This window comes from Tachyglossus aculeatus, chromosome 11 (genome assembly GCF_015852505.1).
Source record: "Tachyglossus aculeatus isolate mTacAcu1 chromosome 11, mTacAcu1.pri, whole genome shotgun sequence".
Lineage (NCBI taxonomy): Eukaryota > Metazoa > Chordata > Mammalia > Monotremata > Tachyglossidae > Tachyglossus > Tachyglossus aculeatus.
The window spans coordinates 46916933-46935331 of record NC_052076.1 but is presented as its reverse complement, the minus strand read 5'-3'; the positions used below and the strand labels follow the sequence as shown (position 1 = coordinate 46935331).

The 18399-nt window shown below is 49.2% G+C and overlaps 2 protein-coding genes across 2 annotated transcripts in view; one reads left to right on the top strand and one right to left on the bottom strand.

Moving 5' to 3' along the window:
• On the top strand, positions 1-10438 carry APRT (adenine phosphoribosyltransferase). The gene is made up of 5 exons (XM_038754800.1): positions 1-178; positions 5810-5916; positions 6951-7084; positions 8665-8743; positions 9057-10438. Exons 1-5 carry the CDS (start codon positions 12-14, stop codon positions 9197-9199), a joined length of 630 nt encoding a protein of 209 aa, XP_038610728.1. The 5' UTR covers positions 1-11; the 3' UTR covers positions 9200-10438.
• Positions 10439-11603: 1165 nt separating this feature from the next.
• Positions 11604-18399, bottom strand: part of CDT1 (chromatin licensing and DNA replication factor 1) — a 32742-nt gene continuing 25946 nt past the window's right edge. The window contains exons 11-13 of the mRNA XM_038754322.1: positions 17028-17183; positions 15691-15892; positions 11604-12468 (exon numbers count right to left, since the gene is read on the bottom strand). Coding sequence (XP_038610250.1) covers positions 12305-12468; positions 15691-15892; positions 17028-17183 — 522 coding nt within the window. The 3' untranslated portion in view covers positions 11604-12304. The remainder of the gene's footprint in view (positions 12469-15690; positions 15893-17027; positions 17184-18399) is intronic.

The window sequence follows — 18399 nt, the reverse complement described above, 5'->3', positions numbered from 1 at the left end:
CGCTGGTGCGCATGCTCGGCGGCGTCCGAAGCGCGCGCGCAGGCCGCCTGAGGAGACGAGCGATGGCGCCGGGGAAGAAGGAGGAGGAGGAGGAAGCGGAGCGGTTGGAGAAGGTGTCCCTGGTTTCCCGGGCCATCCGGCCCTTCCCGGACTTCCCTAAACCAGGAATCCTCTTCCGGTCAGTGTCGGGCCCGGAAAGGAAACACCCCGGCCTTGGCACTCGGAGGGCGTGGGTTCGAATCCCGCCCCTGACAACGAATAATGATGATGCTGTTCGGGAAGCGCTTACTGTGCGCCAAGCGCTGCTGTGAGCGCTGCGGGGATACCACGTGATCAGGTTGCCCCACGGGGGGCTCACAGTTTTCATCCCCATTTGACAGGTGAGGGAACTGAGGCCCAGAGAAGTGAAGTAATAATAATGATAATAATGATGGTAATTGTTAAGCGCTTACTGTGTGCAAAGCACTGTTCTAAGCGCTGCGGGGATACCACGTGATCAGGTTGCCCCACGGGGGGCTCACAGTTTTCATCCCCATTTGACAGGTGAGGGAACTGAGGCCCAGAGATTTTATTTTACTTGTACCTATCTATTCTATTTATTTTATTTTGTTAGTATGTTTGGTTTTGTCTCCCCCTTTTAGACTGCGAGCTCACTGTTGGGTAGGGACTGCCTCTATATGTTGCCAATTTGTACTTCCCAAGCGCTTAGTACAGTGCTCTGCACATAGTATGTGCTCAATAAATACGATTGATGTTGATGATGATGAAGTAATAATAATAATAATAATAACGATGGCAATTGTTAAGCGCTTACTGTGTGCAAAGCACTGTTGTAAGCGCTGCGGGGATACCAGGTGATCAGGTTGCCCCACGGGGGGCTCACAGTTTTCATCCCCATTTGACAGGTGAGGGAACTGAGGCCCAGAGAAGTGAAGTGATAATAATGATAATAATGATGGTAATTGTTAAGCGCTTACTGTGTGCAAAGCACTGTTCTAAGCGCTGCGGGGATGCCAGGTGATCAGGTTGTCCCACGAGGAGCTCACAGTTTTCATCCCCATTTGACAGATGAGGGAACTGAGGCCCAGAGAAGTGAAGTAATAATAATAATAAATAATGATGGTAATTGTTAAGCGCTTACTCTGTGCCAAGCACTGTTGTAAGCGCTGCGGGGATGCCAGGTGATCAGGTTGCCCCACGGGGGGCTCACAGTTTTCATCCCCATTTGACAGATGAGGGAACTGAGGCACAGAGAAGTGAAGTAATAATAATAATAATGATGGTAATTGTTAAGCGCTTACTGTGTGCAGAGCACTGTTCTAAGCGCTGCGGGGATACCACGTGATCAGGTTGTCCCACGGGGGGCTCACAGTTTTCATCCCCATTTGACAGGTGAGGGAACTGAGGCCCAGAGAAGTGAAGTGATAATAATAATAAATAATGATGGTAATTGTTAAGCGCTTACTGTGTGCCAAGCACTGTTGTAAGCGCTGCGGGGATACCACGTGATCAGGTTGCCCCACGGGGGGCTCACAGTTTTCATCCCCATTTGACAGATGAGGGAACTGAGGCACAGAGAAGTGAAGTAATAATAATGATAATAATAATGGTAATTGTTAAGCGCTTACTGTGTGCAAAGCACTGTTCTAAGCGCTGCGGGGATACCACGTGATCGGGTTGTCCCACGGGGGGCTCACAGTTTTCATCCCCATTTGACAGATGAGGGAACTGAGGCACAGAGAAGTGAAGTAATAATAATAATAATGATGGTAATTGTTAAGCGCTTACTGTGTGCAAAGCACTGTTGTAAGCGCTGCGGGGATACCACGTGATCAGGTTGCCCCACGGGGGGCTCACAGTTTTCATCCCCATTTGACAGGTGAGGGAACTGAGGCCCAGAGAAGTGAAGTAATAATAATAATAAATAATGATGGTAATTGTTAAGCGCTTACTATGTGCAAAGCACTGTTGTAAGCGCTGCGGGGATGCCAGGTGATCAGGTTGCCCCACGGGGGGCTCACAGTTTTCATCCCCATTTGACAGATGAGGGAACTGAGGCCCAGAGAAGTGAAGTAATAATAATGGTAATAATGATGGTAATTGTTAAGCGCTTACTATGTGCAAAGCAGTGTTGTAAGCGCTGCGGGGATGCCAGGTGATCAGGTTGCCCCACGGGGGGCTCACAGTTTTCATCCCCATTTGACAGGTGAGGGAACTGAGGCACAGAGAAGTGAAGTAATAATAATAATAATGATGGTAATTGTTAAGCGCTTACTGTGTGCAAAGCACTGTTGTAAGCGCTGCGGGGATGCCAGGTGATCAGGTTGCCCCACGGGGGGCTCACAGTTTTCATCCCCATTTGACAGCTGAGGGAACTGAGGCCCAGAGATTTTATTTTACTTGTACATGTCTATTCTATTTATTTTATTTTGTTAGTACGTTTGTTTTTGTCTCCCCTTTTAGACTGCGAGCCCACTGTTGGGTAGGGACCGTCTCTATATGTTGCCAATTTGTACTTCCCAAGCGCTTAGTACAGTGCTCTGCACACAGTAAGCGCTCAATAAATACGATTGATGATGATGATGATGAAGTAATAACAATAATAATAATAATGATGGTAATTGTTAAGCGCTTACTATGTGCAAAGCACTGTTGTAAGCGCTGCGGGGATACCAGGTGATCAGGTTGCCCCACGAGGGGCTCACAGTTTTCATCCCCATTTGGCAAGTGAGGGAACTGAGGCACAGAGAAGTGAAGTGATAATAATAATAATGATGGTAATTGTTAAGCGCTTACTGTGTGCAAAGCACTGTTCTAAGCGCTGGAGGGGGGTTACAAGGTGATTGGATTGCCCCATGTGGGGCTCACAGTCTTAATCCCCATTTTATAGGTGAGGTAACTGAGGCACAGAGAAGTTGTCACACAGCTGACAATAGTAATAATAATACTGGTATTTGTCAAGCATTTACTATGTGAGAAGGACTGTTCTCAGCGCTGAGGAGGTTACCAGGTGATCGGGTTGTCCCACGGGGGGCTCACAGTCTTCATCCCCATTTTATAGACGAGGGCACTGAGGCCCAGAGAAGTGAAGTGACTTGCCCAAGATCACCCAGCTAAGTGGAGGACTGAGCGCTGGAAAGAGCGAGGGGCTGGGAGATGGAGGACCTGGGTTCTAATTCCGGCTCTTCCACTTGTCTGCTGGGTGACTTTGGGCAAGTCACTTCTCTGGGCCTCAGTGACCTCATCTGGAAAATGGGGACGAAGTCTGTGAGCCCCACGTGGGACAACCTGATCACCTTGCTTCCCCCCCCATCCCCAGTGCTTAGAACAGTGCTTCGCACATAGTAAGCGCTTAACAAATGCCAGTATTATTATTATCATCCCGGCTCCACCTTGTACCTGCTGATAAGGCTTTGGGCAAGTCGTTTCTCCGGGCCTTCGTTTTTCAACTGTAAAATAAGCTTTCAGCCCCTGCCCTCCTTCCTTGGGACTGTTTCCGACTTGATTCGGTTGCATCTATCCCAACACTTTCAACTACTTTTTTAAAAAAAAATGGTATTTGATAAGCGCTTACTATGTGCCAAGCACTTTTATAAACGCTGGGGTAGATGCATGTTCATTAGGGCGGGCAGAGTCCCTGGCCCACATGGGGCCCACAGTCCAAGTAATAATAATGGTATTTGTTAATCAATCAATCAATCGAATTTATTGAGCGCTTACTGTGTCCACAGCACTGTACTAAGCGCTTGGGAAGTACAAGTTGGCAACACATAGACAGTCCCTACCCAACAGTGGGCTCACAGTCTAAAAGGGGGAGACAGAGAACAAAACCAAACATACTAACAAAATAAAATAAATAGGATAGATATGTACAAGTAAATAAATAGAGTAATAAATATGTACAAACATATATACATATATACAGGTGCTGTGGGGAAGAGAAGGAGGTAAGATGGGGAGGGAGAGGAGGACGAGGGGGAGAGGAAGGAAGGGGCTCAGTCTGGGAAGGCCTCCTGGAGGAGGTGAGCTCTCAGTAGGGCCTTGAAGGGAGGAAGAGAGCTTACTATGTGCCAAGCACTGTTCTGAGCACTGGCAGGTTGTCCCATGTGGGGCTCAGAGCCTTAATCCCCATTTTATAGATGAGGGAACTGAGGCCCAGAGATGTTAAGTGACTTGCCCAAGGTTACACAGCAGACAGTAATAATAATAATGGCATTGTTAAGTGCTTACTATGTGCAAAGCACTGTTCTAAGCGCTGGGGGGATACAAGGTGATTAGGTTGTCCCATGGGGAAGCAGCATGGCTCAGTGGAAAGAGCACAGGCTTTGGAGTCAGAGGTCAGGGGTTCAAATCCTGGCTCCGCCAATTGTCAGCTGTGTGCCTTTGGGCAAGTCACTTCACTTCTCTGGGTCTCAGTTCCCTCATCTGTAAAATGGGGATGAAGACTGTGAGCCCCACACGGGACAACCTGATCACCTTGTAACCTCCCCAGCGCTTAGAACAGCGCTTTGCACATAGTAAGCGCTTAATAAATGCCATCATCATCATCATTATTATTATTATGTGGGGCTCACAGTCTTAATCCCCATTTGCCAGATGAGGGAACTGAGGCCCAGAGAAGTGAAGCGACTTGCCCAAAGTCCCACAACTGACAAGCGGCGGAGTTGGAATTAGAACCCATGACCTCAGGTCCCAAGCCCGGGCTCTTTCCACTGAGCCACGCTGCTTCTCATAGGAGGGAGAGCCATGTAGCAAATACCGATTTTTTTTTTTCTTTTTTCCACCCTGAGTGCCAAATGGGAGGAGCGCCTAGCCAGGGGCGGTGTTAATCTGGGTGGGGCAGATTTATCTCCTCAGCCCTGCTTCTCTTTTTAACCTCCTCCCCAAGTCGGGTCTCTGAGCCATCCAGCCCGCCCAGAACTTATACTTGTACTTCCCAAGCGCTTAGTACAGTGCTCTGCACACAGTAAGCGCTCAATAAATACGATTGAATGAATGAATGGACGTTTCCAGTTTCTGTCAGCGGAGGTTGAATGATTACCAGTTTGACATGAGAGATACTTTTCTCACGGTGAGGCTTCTTAACGGATTCGAGGAGCATGGGAGAGATGGGGTGAAATTGTTTTTTTTCTCCAGAGGACTATAATGGATAGATCCGCACTTCCAGAGTTACTTCTGAAGCCCCTAAGAATCGTAATCTGGCATGAAGGGGCTACATTCAATCAATCAATCAATCGTATTTATTGAACGCTTACTGTGTGCAGAGCACTGTACTAAGCGCTTGGGAAGTCCAAGTTGGCAACAGATAGAGACGGTCCCTACCCGACAGCTGGCTCACAGTCTAGAAGGGGGAGACAGACGACAAAACATATTAACAAAATAAAATAAATAGAATAGATATGTACAAGTAAAATAGAGTAATAAATACGTACAAACATATATAGGTCATAGGTTCGAATCCTAGCTTCACCATGTCTGCTGTGTGACCTTGGGCAAGTTACTTAACTTCTCTGAGCCTCAGTTCCCTCATCTGTAAAGTGGGGATTAAGACCGTGAGCCCCACATGGGACAACCTGATGACTTTGTATCCCCCCCCCAGTGCTTAGAACAATGCTTTGCACATAGTAAGCGCTTAACAAATGCCATTATTATATATATATATATATATATATATATATATATATATATATATACATCTTCAAGGAGTCCGATCCCCTACAAATGACCTCAGTCCCTGCTCCTGGCCGAGTCAGATCTTCTATGCCTGGGTAATCTGGGTAATGAGATGTTGTTGCTTTTTCGTTGTTAGCGACATCACTCCCTTGCTGAAAGACCCTGACTCCTTCCGGGCTTCGATTGATCTTTTGGAAAGTCACTTGCAAAAAACTTTCCCCCAGAAGATCGACTACATTGCAGGTAAATAATCCGGTATCTTGAGGTGAGCGCATATGATGTATTAATGAGTAGATCTCAATTTGCAGTGCGTGCTTCTGTGTCTTTGCCTCCTGGGCAAGGTTGAGGAAACGGAAAAAAAAAATCTTAGTGGGTTGATAAGCCGAAAATCAATCAATCAATCAATCAATCAATCGTATTTATTGAGCGCTTACTGTGTGCAGAGCACTGTACTAAGCACTTGGGAAGTACAAATTGGCAACATATAGAGACAATCCCTACCCAACAGTGGGCTCACAGTCTAAAAGGGGGAGACAAAACCGAACATACTAACAAAATAAAATAGAATAGATGTATACAAGTAAAATAAATAAATAGAGTAATAAATATGTACGTACATATATACAGGTGCTGTGGGGAAGGGAAGGAGGTAAGATGGGGGGGTGGAGAGGGGGACGAGGTGGGGAGGAAGGAAGGGGCTCAATATAAAATATGCTTCCTCCCCTCCCTTCAGCCTCCCTCTCGCTAGTCTCCCAGTATCCTCTCTTCCTGGGAGAGCAAAATTAAGTGATTATAACGTATTTTATTAAAAAATTACGTTTTTCCCTCCAAGTGCTACACAGTGATACGTTAGTGCTTGGCACGTAGTAAGCGCTTAACAGGTACCGTCATTATTATTATGAAGAGGAGACGGGGAAATCTGCCTGTAAAGAAATGAGTTGCCAGTTTGCCTTTGGTCCCCCTCTCCATCCCCCCATCTTACCTCCTTCCCTTCCCCGCAGCACCTGTATATATGTATATATGTTTGTACTTATTTATTACTCTATTTATTTATTTTACCTGTACATATCTATTCTATTTATTTTATTTTGTTAGTATGTTTGGTTTTGTTCTCTGTCTCCCCCTTTTAGACTGCGAGCCCACTGTTGGGTAGGGACTGTCTCTATATGTTGCCAACTTGTACTTCCCAAGCGCTTAGTCCAGTGCTCTGCACACAGTAAGCGCTCAATAAATACGATTGATTGATTGATTGACTCTGATGCTCTTGTTCCCTGTAGGCTTGGATTCTCGTGGTTTCCTGTTTGGCCCATCCCTGGCCCAAAGGCTGCAGATCGGGTTCATTTTGATCCGGAAAAAGGGGAAGCTCCCGGGACCCACCGTGTCCACGTCTTACGATCTCGAGTATGGAAAGGTGAGACTGGAGCGTGAGCCATTTGGGGGGTGCAGGGGGGGTCTGGGCGGGACTTGGAGCGGACATCCCGCCCCGTTCGTGCCGTCGGGGGGATCGAGGGCCAACCGAGGACGCGAAGGACGCGAGGTGGTCTTGCGGGTTGGGAAGTTAGACGTCTCAACGGCCCTCTTTGGTTGAGATGCCCGTAGGAACGTTCCTTGGAGAAGCAGCGTGGCTCAGCGGAAAGAGCCCTGGCTTTGGAGTCAGAGGTCAGGGGTTCAAATCCCGGCTCCGCCACTTGTCAGCTGGGTGACTTTGGGCAAGTCACTTCACTTCTCTGTGCTTTAGTTCCCCCCTCTGTAAAATGGGGATTAAAACTGTGAGCCCCCCTTGGGACAACCTGATTACCTTGTAACCTCCCCAGCGCTTAGAACAGTGCTTTGCCCATAGTAAGCGCTTAACAAATACCATTATTATTATTATTATTTCACTAACAGTGCCTGGTTTGGATTGAGGGGACAAAATGTCCCCCTCTAGATGGTAAACTCCTTATTCGTTCATTCATTTAATCGTATTTATTGACTGTGAGCCCGCTGTTGGGTAGGGACCGTCTGTATATGTTGCCAACTTGTACTTCCTAAGCGCTTGGTACAGTGCTGGGCACACAGTAAGCGCTCGATAAATACAACTGAATGAATGAATGGAGACAGGATCACCCCAACCACCATCTCCTCTGTCCTTCCGTTCTTGGGGTGCACACACCATCTTTTCCCTTCTCTTCTCTTTTCTCTTCTGGAAACAGCGTGGCTCAGTGGAAAGAGCCCGGGCTTGGGAGTCAGAGGTCATGGGTTCAAATCCCGGCTCCGCCACTTGACAGCCGTGTGACTTTGGGCAAGTCACTTCATTTCTCTGGGCCTCAGTTACCACATCTTGAAAATGGAGATTGACTGGGAGCCCCTGTGGGACAACCTGATCACTTTGTAGCCTCTCCAGCGCTTAGAACAGTGCTTTGAACATAGTAAGCGCCTAACAAATGCCATCATTATTATTATAATTACTCTCTTTGGCTTTCTTCCCTTCCCCTGCCCTCCCTCCCCACTTCATTCCTGTTCCATCTCCTTTGAATTTATTTACACCTATAAAACTAAAGCAGTGCGACTGAGTCCTATATGTAGGTATGCCATCGACATCATCAGGTATTTATCATTCATTCAGTCGTAATTATCGAGCGCTTACTGTGTACAAAGCACTGTGCTAAGCGCTTGATCGTGTGCCTGCTGAGCGTGTAGCACTGTGCTAAGCACTTGGAATAGTACAACGGCAGCAGAACACAAGATCACTGCTCTCCAGAACCATAGGCCGGAGTGCTAAAGGGAAATTATGGTGGGAGGGAGAAGCGGGCGAGAAAATATGCAGCCTTAAATGTGTCATTCTCCTAGGTAAGGGGGAGAAATTTATGGAAAGCTGCTGCTTTTGGCTGGACTGTGCAAATCCCCCCATGGATATCCTAGGTCAGGAAGGGACATTTCAAGGGTCAAAGCTAACCTTACCGAAATGCTTTGCTCACATCACTCCCGGACCTGTGCCTTCTGATTCTCCAGGCCGAACTGGAAGTCCAGACCGACGCGTTGGAGCCGGGGAAGAAGGTGGTCATTGTGGACGATCTGCTGGCCACGGGAGGTAACGGACCACGCGGGCGACTCGAGCCGGGCCAGACTGACTGCCTCAGCGGCTTTTTCGGCCGTGGCTCGGGAGGAGCCGGTGTTGTTGAGAAGGGGGCTGCTGCTGGAGGACAAAACTCGGGAAGTGTAGCTGGAGGGGGAAAATACTGAGCTGAACCCAGCTTAGTACTGGAAATAGTTGGTGTTTCAGTGGGCGGGCTCCCCTTTCCCTGTCGGGCTGTGTTACACTAAGAAATATGTGGGAATAGCCCCTGGGTGTGGTTGGGTCTCTGTGCCAGTAATGGTTTTAGCTCTGTCTGGTGCCCCTGTAGGTACCATGGGGGCTGCCTGTGACTTGCTGAGGAAGTTGAAAGCTGACATCCTGGAGTGTGTGACTGTGATCGAGTTAACGACTCTGAGAGGGAAAGAGAAAGTGAAACCCGTCCCGCTGTTCTCCCTGCTGCAGTTCGACTAGAGGCCTCGGACCTCCCAACTCCCCACCGGGCTCAAACCGGGGCGGGCGAGGGGGACTTTTCAAGCCAAAGATTTCTAATATAGATTTTTATTTTGGGCTAGAAGCCCAGATTCCCAGCCCTCACTTAGCTTGGGATGTACGGAGGGGGTGTCTCCCAGGGCGGGGACTCGGAGTGAGTTGTGCAGTTTGGGAAGCTGGGCCTCCCCGGGTGGTCCTGAGACACCCAACTGGGTGGGCTTCAGTCCCCCTGGAGTCCTGAGCAAGCTATCCAAGCTTCCCAACTCACTCCCGTGGAGCCTGCCCGCTAGGAAAATCTGGCCCCGGAGAGTCGGGGGAGGTGGGAGGAAGGGAGACCCTGAGCTCCGCCCCAGGCTGGATCCGCGCTTAGAACAGTGTCTGCCACATAGTAAGCGCTTAACAGATACCATCGTTATTCCCGAAAGAGAAAGTGGAGACTGGTGCCCCCTCTGCTTCCCATACTCCCCCCGAATGAATCCCAGTCCTTGTGGTTTTCAGCATTAAATCACCCCCATTTTCAGGAGGATATCTGTTTCCCTTCGGCAGCTCAAGTCTCTGCTGCCTGTGTCTCCAGACTTCCTGCTTCCCAAAGAGGGTGCGGGCAGACAAACCGGCCTGCTCCATCTGGGCGAGGGGTGATGCCTTCTTGAGGAGAAGGAAGTTAGGAATCCTGACCTAAGGGCTAGTGGAAAGTGGCCCTGGTTTTTTACTCTCTTGCCTTACAGCTGTAACTCTTGGCCCATATCGTACATCTGTCGCTTCTCAAAACAATGATAACCTTGTGCAAGCTTTAGTAATGATGCTACTGATTATTTAGCAATCTTAGTAAAATTAGTAATCCTCTAGACTCGTTGTGTGCAGGGAATGCGTCTGTTTATTGTTATATTGTACTCTCCCAAGTGCTTAGCATAGTGCTTTGCACAGTAAGCGCTCAGTAAATACGATTGAATGAATTTAAAGTTTACTATGTGCCAAACGCTGTGCTAAGCCTTGGAGTAGGAGGCATAGATCAGACGCAGTCCCTGACCAACAGCTTTAGGGGAGGGAGAGCTACAATTTAAACAGGTTGAAACTTGGAAGCCGCTGCCTCAGCCTTCTGGACTAGAAGCTTGTTGCGGGCAGGGACCGTGTCTACCACCTGTTATACTGTATTCACAAATGCTTAGTACGGTGCTCTGCATACACTAGGTAAGTGTTCAATAAATACCGTTGATTTTTTTATTGCTTGGTCAGGAAAGATCATTCCACTGGCAACAAATGGGTTTTTAACTCGGACCCAATGGGTTTTTAACTCGGACCCGGGCCACACTTTCTGTTTATTTATTTATTTATTTACTCTACGTGTACATATCTATTCTATTTATTTTATTTTGTTAGTATGTTTGGTTTTGTTCTCTGTCTCCCCCTTTTAGACTGTGAGCCCACTGTTGGGTAGGGACTGTCTCTAGATGTTGCCAATTTGTACTTCCCAAGCGCTTAGTACAGTGCTCTGCACATAGTAAGCGCTCAATACGATTGATGATGATGATGATGTGGCCCTCAGTTGGCACACTCCCCAGCAGTGAGGCAGGCATTTCAGAAAAAGCAGAGGTGGGTTGGAGGGCGACTGGCACAGGCAACTCCAGTTTGGGTGAGTGGGAGTAAATTGTCAAGGAAATGGGAGGCCTCATCCTGTTTTTTAACTGAGCTTGCACGAAATAAGGGAAACATAAGCCAAGCTGCAGCAAGTGCCTGGAATTCAGAAGCCTTTCCTCCTCTGTCGTGGCAGGAATTAGTGTGACTCAGTGTCGTCTAGTGAACGGGGAGGCCCGGGGGCAGTTGTTGGACTGCTAAACTGTCAGGTCAGTGAACTGGGCTCCTCTTACTGCAGGGTGTGTTTTTACTGAGTTCAGAGGAGTTTAAAGACTGCAATTCCTGCTTCTGAAAATGGCCATGGGGGGACTGGTAAGGGCTTAAGGAGTTTCATACTGCTTTAGGTCAGTAAAGAGAGGCCTGACAGTAGCTCCTGTTGAGGCAAACCCCCTGGAGCGGGCTATTGATCAGGGCCTGGTGTTGGTGGCCAGGAACCTGTTAGAAAGTTTCCTGTCCTCGACTCAGTGTCCACATCATCTTGCCATCTCAGAGAAGGGTCGACTGAAAACTAACAAAAGCCGTAATTCTCCTCCCCTGTTCCCCAAGTGCTTAGTACAGTGCTCTGCACACAGTAAGCACTCAATAAATACGATTGATTGATTTGCCATACGCTCCCACATCGTCCCAGCCAAGCTCCTGTGCAGGTGGAGCTTGGGGGCCTCTACCACCTGATCCCACCCACATCTCTTTCAGCTCTGGCTTGACAATTTGAACTGAAACAAATGAAGAATCAAAACCAAAAGCTGACTGCAACACAATTTAATATCAATACCTAGCTACCGTACGTTTTGGTCCAAATAAGATGCATAAGTCTGTGACTGCAAAGAAACGGTCCAGAACAGATTTATGTTGGGGTGGTGGGAGGGAGGGGGACCCAGAAAGCTTCAATAGGTTTGTCTCTGCCCCAAGTGCTTAGTACAGTGCTCTGCACACAGTAAGCGCTCAGTATATACAACTGAATGAATTTTGGCGCGCTCAAGTTTGATGGGTCCGGCCAGGACTCGGATCCAGTCGCGGGCCTCTCACCCCAAGCGGTGGTGAGGTGACGGGAGAAGGGTCGCCTTGTGCCAAACACATCCAACGCCGCTCCTCTTGCTTGAGGTTGGCACCAAGCCCTGTTCCTAGAAAAAGCACGTTCCGATCCACGAGACTTTGGCCGGACGAAACTTCTGGCTTCCAAGACAAACCTCACCTTAGCCGGGGTAGAGGCGAGAGCTGAGCAAAATCACCGCAGCTCCCTCTTCGAGTTGCCTTTATTATGTCATTACACCCTATAAAAATTGGTGGTCCCTTAGAAAATAAAACCAAATAAGATCCTTTGAGCTATAAGATGTGGGAGCGTTTGGTCACTCTGCAGGAATCCCTGCCACGCGACGCCCTCCCACCCCCCGCAACCTTAGTTTTGCCGGACGATGCCGAGCATCCCAGGAGCTCCTCCGAAGGGCAGCCCTGCCCTCACGACTTCTCTTCCTCTCTGGTTATTCGAGCCAGTCTCTCCGAAATGAGATTGAGGTCTAGGGTCTTGTCCAGCTTCAGGTAGGTGTCTGCGCGGATGGGGTGGGCGCTGAGCCAGTCGGGAAGAAGCTCAGTCAACAGCCGCAGGTGTCTTTCCATTTCTCCTGCAGGGAGAGCGTCCGCGGGGTAAGCAATTTCCCTGTCGAAGCACCCACGAGCTGCCCGAGCTGGTCTGATTTAAGGGTTTGGGGGACAGGCGTCCTCCCCATCACCCCCCGCCCTACCTCCTTCCCCTCCCCACAGCACCCGTATATATGTTTGTACAGATTTATTTCTCTATTTTACTTGCACATATTTACTATTCTATTTAGTTAATGGTGTGCATTTAGCTTTAATTCTATTTATTCTGATGATCAATCAATCAATCAATCAATCGTATTTATTGAGCGCTTACTATGTGCAGAGCACTGTACTAAGCGCTTGGGAAGTACAAATTGGCATCACATAGAGACAGTCCCTACCCAACAGTGGGCTCACAGTCTAAAAGGGGGAGACAGAGAACAGAACCAAACATACCAACAAAATAAAATAAGTAGGATAGAAATGTACAAGTAAAATAAGTAAATAAATAGAGTAATAAATATGTACAACCATATATACATATATACAGGTGCTGTGGGGAAGGGAAGGAGGTAAGACGGGGGGATGGAGAGGGGGACGAGGGGGAGAGGAAAGAAGGGGCTCAGTCTGGGAAGGCCTCCTGGAGGAGGTGAGCTCTCAGCAGGGCCTTGAAGGGAGGAAGAGAGATGGCACCTGTCCACGTTTGGTTTTGTTGTCTGTCTCCCCCCCTTCTAGACCGTGAGCCCGCTGTTGGGTAGGGACCGTTTCTGTATGTCGCCGACTTCTACTTCCCAAGCGCTTGGTACAGTGCTGTGCACACAGTAAGTGCCCAAATACTTAGAACAGTGCTTGGCACGTAGTAAGCGCTTAACGCATGCCCATCAGTAAATAACGATTGAATGAATAAATGAAGAGAAGCAGCGTGGCTCAGTGGAAAGAGCCCGGGCTTTGGAGCCAGAGGTCTTGGGTTCAAATCCCCGCTCCGCCAACTGTCAGCTGTGTGACTTTGGGCAAGTCACTTCTCTGTGCCTCAGTTCCCTCATCTGTAAAATGGGGATTAAAACTGTGAGCCCCCCGGGGGACAACCTTATCACCTTGTCATCTCCACGGCGCTTAGGACAGTGCTTTGCACGTAGTAAGCGCTTAATAAATGCCATCATTATTATTATTAATGGGGGGAGAGAAAATCCCAACATCCTCGAGTGCTGGGGGGGTCTGGGAATCTGCTTTGTGGCAGCACTGCAGGGGGTCCCTCAGACATGTGACCACACCAACTCGCTGCCATTCCGTTCATTTGATCGTATTTACTGAGCGCTTACTGCGTGCAGAGCATTTTACTAAGCGTTTGGAAAGTACGATTCAGCAATAAAGACGATCCCCGCCCGCACCGGGCTTACAGTCTAGAAGGTTAAGGGCCTGGAGCGTCTGGAACAGCTCTAAGCCCTGCCTGGGCCCTAAGGCAGTGCAGAGGCAGGCTCTGTGATAAACGCCAGAACCCACTGGCCCGATGACCCGGGTGTTACAGCGGAGACTTGGCACCTCTGCCAGCCCGGCGGATTTCAAGCCTGTTAGAAACAGTCCCTCTCTAGGAACGTAGCTCTTCCGCCCTATGTTGCCAACTTGTACTTCCCAAGCGCTTAGTACAGTGCTTTGCACACAGTAAGCACTCAATCATCATCATCAATAGTATTTATTGAGTGCTTACTGTGTGCAGAGCACTGTACTAAGTGCTTGGGAAGTACAAGTTGGCAACATATAGAGACAGTCCCTACCCAACAGCGGGCTCACAGTCTAAAAGGGGGAGACAGAACAAAACCAAACGTACTAACAAAATAGAATAGATATGTACAAGTAAAATAAATAGAGTAATAAATATGTACAAACATATATACATATATACAGGTGCTGTAGGGAAGGGAAGGAGGTAAAATGGGGGGGATGGAGAGGGGGACGGGGGGGAGGAAGGGGCTCAGTCTGGGAAGGCCTCCTAGAGGAGGTGAGCTCTCAGTTGGGCCTTGAAGGCTCAATAAATATGATTGATTGACATGCCCACAGAACCGCGGAAAACAGTATCAGCGTGCGACAGATCAGACCCCGTGTCCTGCTGATTTCCAATTCTCCCTCTACCCTGTGAGCTCACCGTGCGCAGGGAACCTGTGTCCCGACTCTGCTGCATTGTACTCTCCCAAGCGCTCAGTATAGCGCTCTCCACGTGGGAAGTGTAGGAAAATCGAACCCTCCGTCAGCCCTGGTGGCGTCAAGGAACCTCCAGGGCTGGGAAGTAAAGGATCCAGCTCTTGGGTCCGGGAACCCGCGTCCCAGGCTCATTCCGGTGCAAAAGCGACGTGGTCGGCGCAGTTGAATTTACCCCCTGCCCCAAAGTCACGTCAGGTTGGCTCCTAAAAGAGGTTTGGGGTCCTTGGCCCGGATCTCTGGGGAACCCGTAGCTCTTGGTCCTGGAATATTTAGCAACGGGACCTTCTGCGGAAACCCGGGAATAATGTGGCTCCTGAAGCCGAGCAGCTGTTTATCCGCTGTTGGGTAGGGACCGTCTCTATATGTTGCCAACTTGTACTTCCCAAGCGCTCAGCACACAGTAAGCTCTCAATAAATACGACTGAATGAATGAATGAAAGTGCTCAATAATAGTAATAATTGTGGTATTGGTTAAGCGCTTACTATGGGTCAAGCACTGTTCTAAGCGCTGCGGTAGAGACAAGGCAGTCAGGTTGGATACAGTCCCTGTCCCACGTGGGGCTCAGAGTCTTTATCCCCATTTTTACAGGTGAGGTAACAGGCAGGTGACTTGCCCGAGGTCACGCAGCGGATAAAGTGGTGGAGCCCGGCGGGATTAGGACCCGCATTTTCTGACTCCCAAGCTGATAATCTTGCCCCTAGGCCATACTGCTTCTCATAATAATAATAATAATGATGATGGCATTTATTGAGCGCTTACTATGTGCAAAGCACTGTTCTAAGCGCTGAGCACTGTTCTAAGCTTCTCATTGCTTGATGTGCAGCACCCTGGGAAAGACTGATCTCGTAAACCATCCCGCTCAAGTGGGCGTGTTGCAGTGGCCACACTGCATCTACAAAGAAGGCAGGACACTTGGGGTAGCTTTTTCTGGGCAAGGGCAAGGCCCAGTCCCGCAAACCTAGGCAAGGACGCCGGTCTCTGGGAGGCAGGGCCCCCTCCCCGCCGCTGCTGGCCTCGGCTCACCCAGGGGACGGCAGCCGGCGGGTCCGGGGCCCCGGGGGTCACCTACCGGTGGTCATGGAGGAGCGGTAGCTGCCGAGCATCCTGGCACACACCACTTCCATGGCCAGCGCCGGCTTCTTCTCGGCCACGAAGACGTTGCGGAGGAGGCGGGTCATCTCGGGCAAGCGAGCCAGCAGGTCCAGCCGTTCCTCTCGTTGCGGGTTCCGGGTCATCAGCACCTGCAGCTTCTGGGCTTCCTTGGCCCGGATCTTGGGCCAAGATTTATTTATTATTTATTTATTATTATCTTTGTCCAGAAACGCTCTGGGCATATTACTCCCCTCCTCAAAAATCTCCAGTGGCTACCAATCAATCTGCGCATCAGGCAGAAACTCCTCACCCTGGGCTTCCAGGCTGTCCATCCATCCCCTCGCCCCCTCCTACCTCACCTCCCTTCTCTCCTTCTCCAGCCCAGCCCGCACCCTCCGCTCCTCTGCCGCTCACCTCCTCCCCGTGCCTCGTTCTCGCCTGTCCCGCCGTCGACCCCCGGCCCACGTCCTCCCCCGGGCCTGGAATGGCCTCCCTCTGCCCATCCGCCAAGCTCACTCTCTTCCTCCCTTCAAGGCCCTGCTGAGAGCTCACCTCCTCCAGGAGGCCTTCCCAGACTGAGCCCATTCCTTCCTCTCCCCCTCGTCCCCCCTCCATCCCCCCATCTTACCTCCTTCCCTTCCCCACAGCACCTGTATATACGTATATATGGTTGTACATATTTATTACTCTATCTATTTATTTATTTATTTTACTTGTACATTTCTATCCTATTTATTTTATTTTGTTGGTATGTTTGGTTCTGTTCTCTGTCTCCCCCTTTTAGACTGTGAGCCCACTGTTGGGTAGGGACTGTCTCTATGTGTTGCCAATCTGTACTTCCCAAGCGCTTAGTACAGTGCTCTGCACATAGTAAGCGCTCAATAAATACGATTGATTATTATTACTCTATTTATTACTTATTTATTACTCATTTATTTATTTATTTATTTTACTTGTGCATTTTTATCTATTTATTATTTATTATTATTTACTATAATAAATTGCTTATTTATTACATATTTATTACTCTATTTATTTTACTTGTACATTTCTATCCTATTTATTTTATTGGTATGTTTGGTTTTGTTCTCCGTCTCCCCCTTTTAGACTGTGAGCCCGCTGTTGGGTGGGGACTGTCTCTATGTGTTGCCAATTTGTACTTCCCAAGCGCTTGGTCCAGTGCTCTGCACATAGTAAGCGCTCAATAAATACGATTGATTGATTGATCGATCTTGGGGAGAGGGGGCCGGTCACTGGTCAGCTCGCTGCCCCCTTCCCTCCCCGTTCCCGGCCCGCCGTTCCCGGCCCACTCACCCTCTCCAGTAGGCTCTGGGAGACGCCCTTCAGGGCACTGGCCGGAGTGGCCGGAGTGGCCGGAGAGACTGGTTTACCGGCTTTCCCGGCGGCGTCCTGCACCGGGCTGCTGCTCTCCGCGGTTCTCAGGGCCACGCTGGCCAGGGCCTTCTCCATCTGGGATCAAGGACGGGGAGTGAGGGCGGTTGAGGAAGGGGGTCCCCTCCCCGTTGCCACAGACTACCCCGCGGAACAAGGCGGGCTTCCTTTCCCCTTGCGCGATTCCCATTTAGACCCAAAGCTCGCGACTCAATTCGCACCCAGGCCAAGGCTTGAACGTCGGCGTACACGCCGGACGCCGGGGATCAGTGGCAGTGAGTCCGACGCGGCCCCGCTGCCCCTCGGCCTCAAGCACTGGGTGACTGCTTTCTCCTTGGTAAAATGAGGTTGCTGATATAATAATCAATCGATCGATCATATTTATTGAGCGCTTACTGTGTGCAGAGCACTGTACTAAGCGCTTGGGAAGTACAAGTTGGCAACATATAGAGACGGTCCCTACCCAACAGTGGGTTCACAGTCTAAAAGGGGGAGAATAATAATAATAATAATAATGGATAATATTATTAATAATAATAATGTTGGCATTTGTTAAGCGCTTACTATGTGCAAAGCACTGTTCTAAGCGCTGGGGGGATACAAGGTGATCAGGTTGTCCCATGTGGGGCTCACAGTCTTGATCCCCGTTTTACAGATGAGGGAACTGAGGCTCGGAGAACAATAATAATAATAATGGCATTTATTAAGCACTTACTATGTGCAAAGCAATGTTCTAAGCGCTGGGGGGGGATACAAGGTCATCAGGTTGTCCCACGTGAGGCTCACGGTCTTGATCCCCATTTTACAGATGAGGGAACTGAGGCTCGGAGAATAATAATAATAATAATAATGGCATTTATTAAGCGCTTACTACGTGCCAAGCACTGTTCTAAGCACTGGGGAGGTTACAAGGTGGCCAGGTTGTCCCATGGGGGGGGGGGCTCACAGTCTTACTCCCCATTTTACAAATGAGGTAACTGAGGCACAGAGAAGTGAAGTGACTTGCCCAAGGTCACACAGCAGACATGTGGCGGAGCCGGGATTTGAACCCATGACCTCTAGACTCCAAAGCCCGGGCTCTTCCCACTGAGCCATGCTGCTTCTCTGTTTTTGTGTGTTTGTATTGATCCACGGATCTGACCACATCCAGGGACGCCAAAGTGTATCATCAGTGTGAATGTTAATATGTTTTGTTTTGTTGTCTGTCTCCCCCTTCTAGACCGTGAGCTCACTGTTGGGTAGGGACCGTCTCTATACGTTGCCAACTTGGACTACCCAAGCGCTTAGTCCAGTG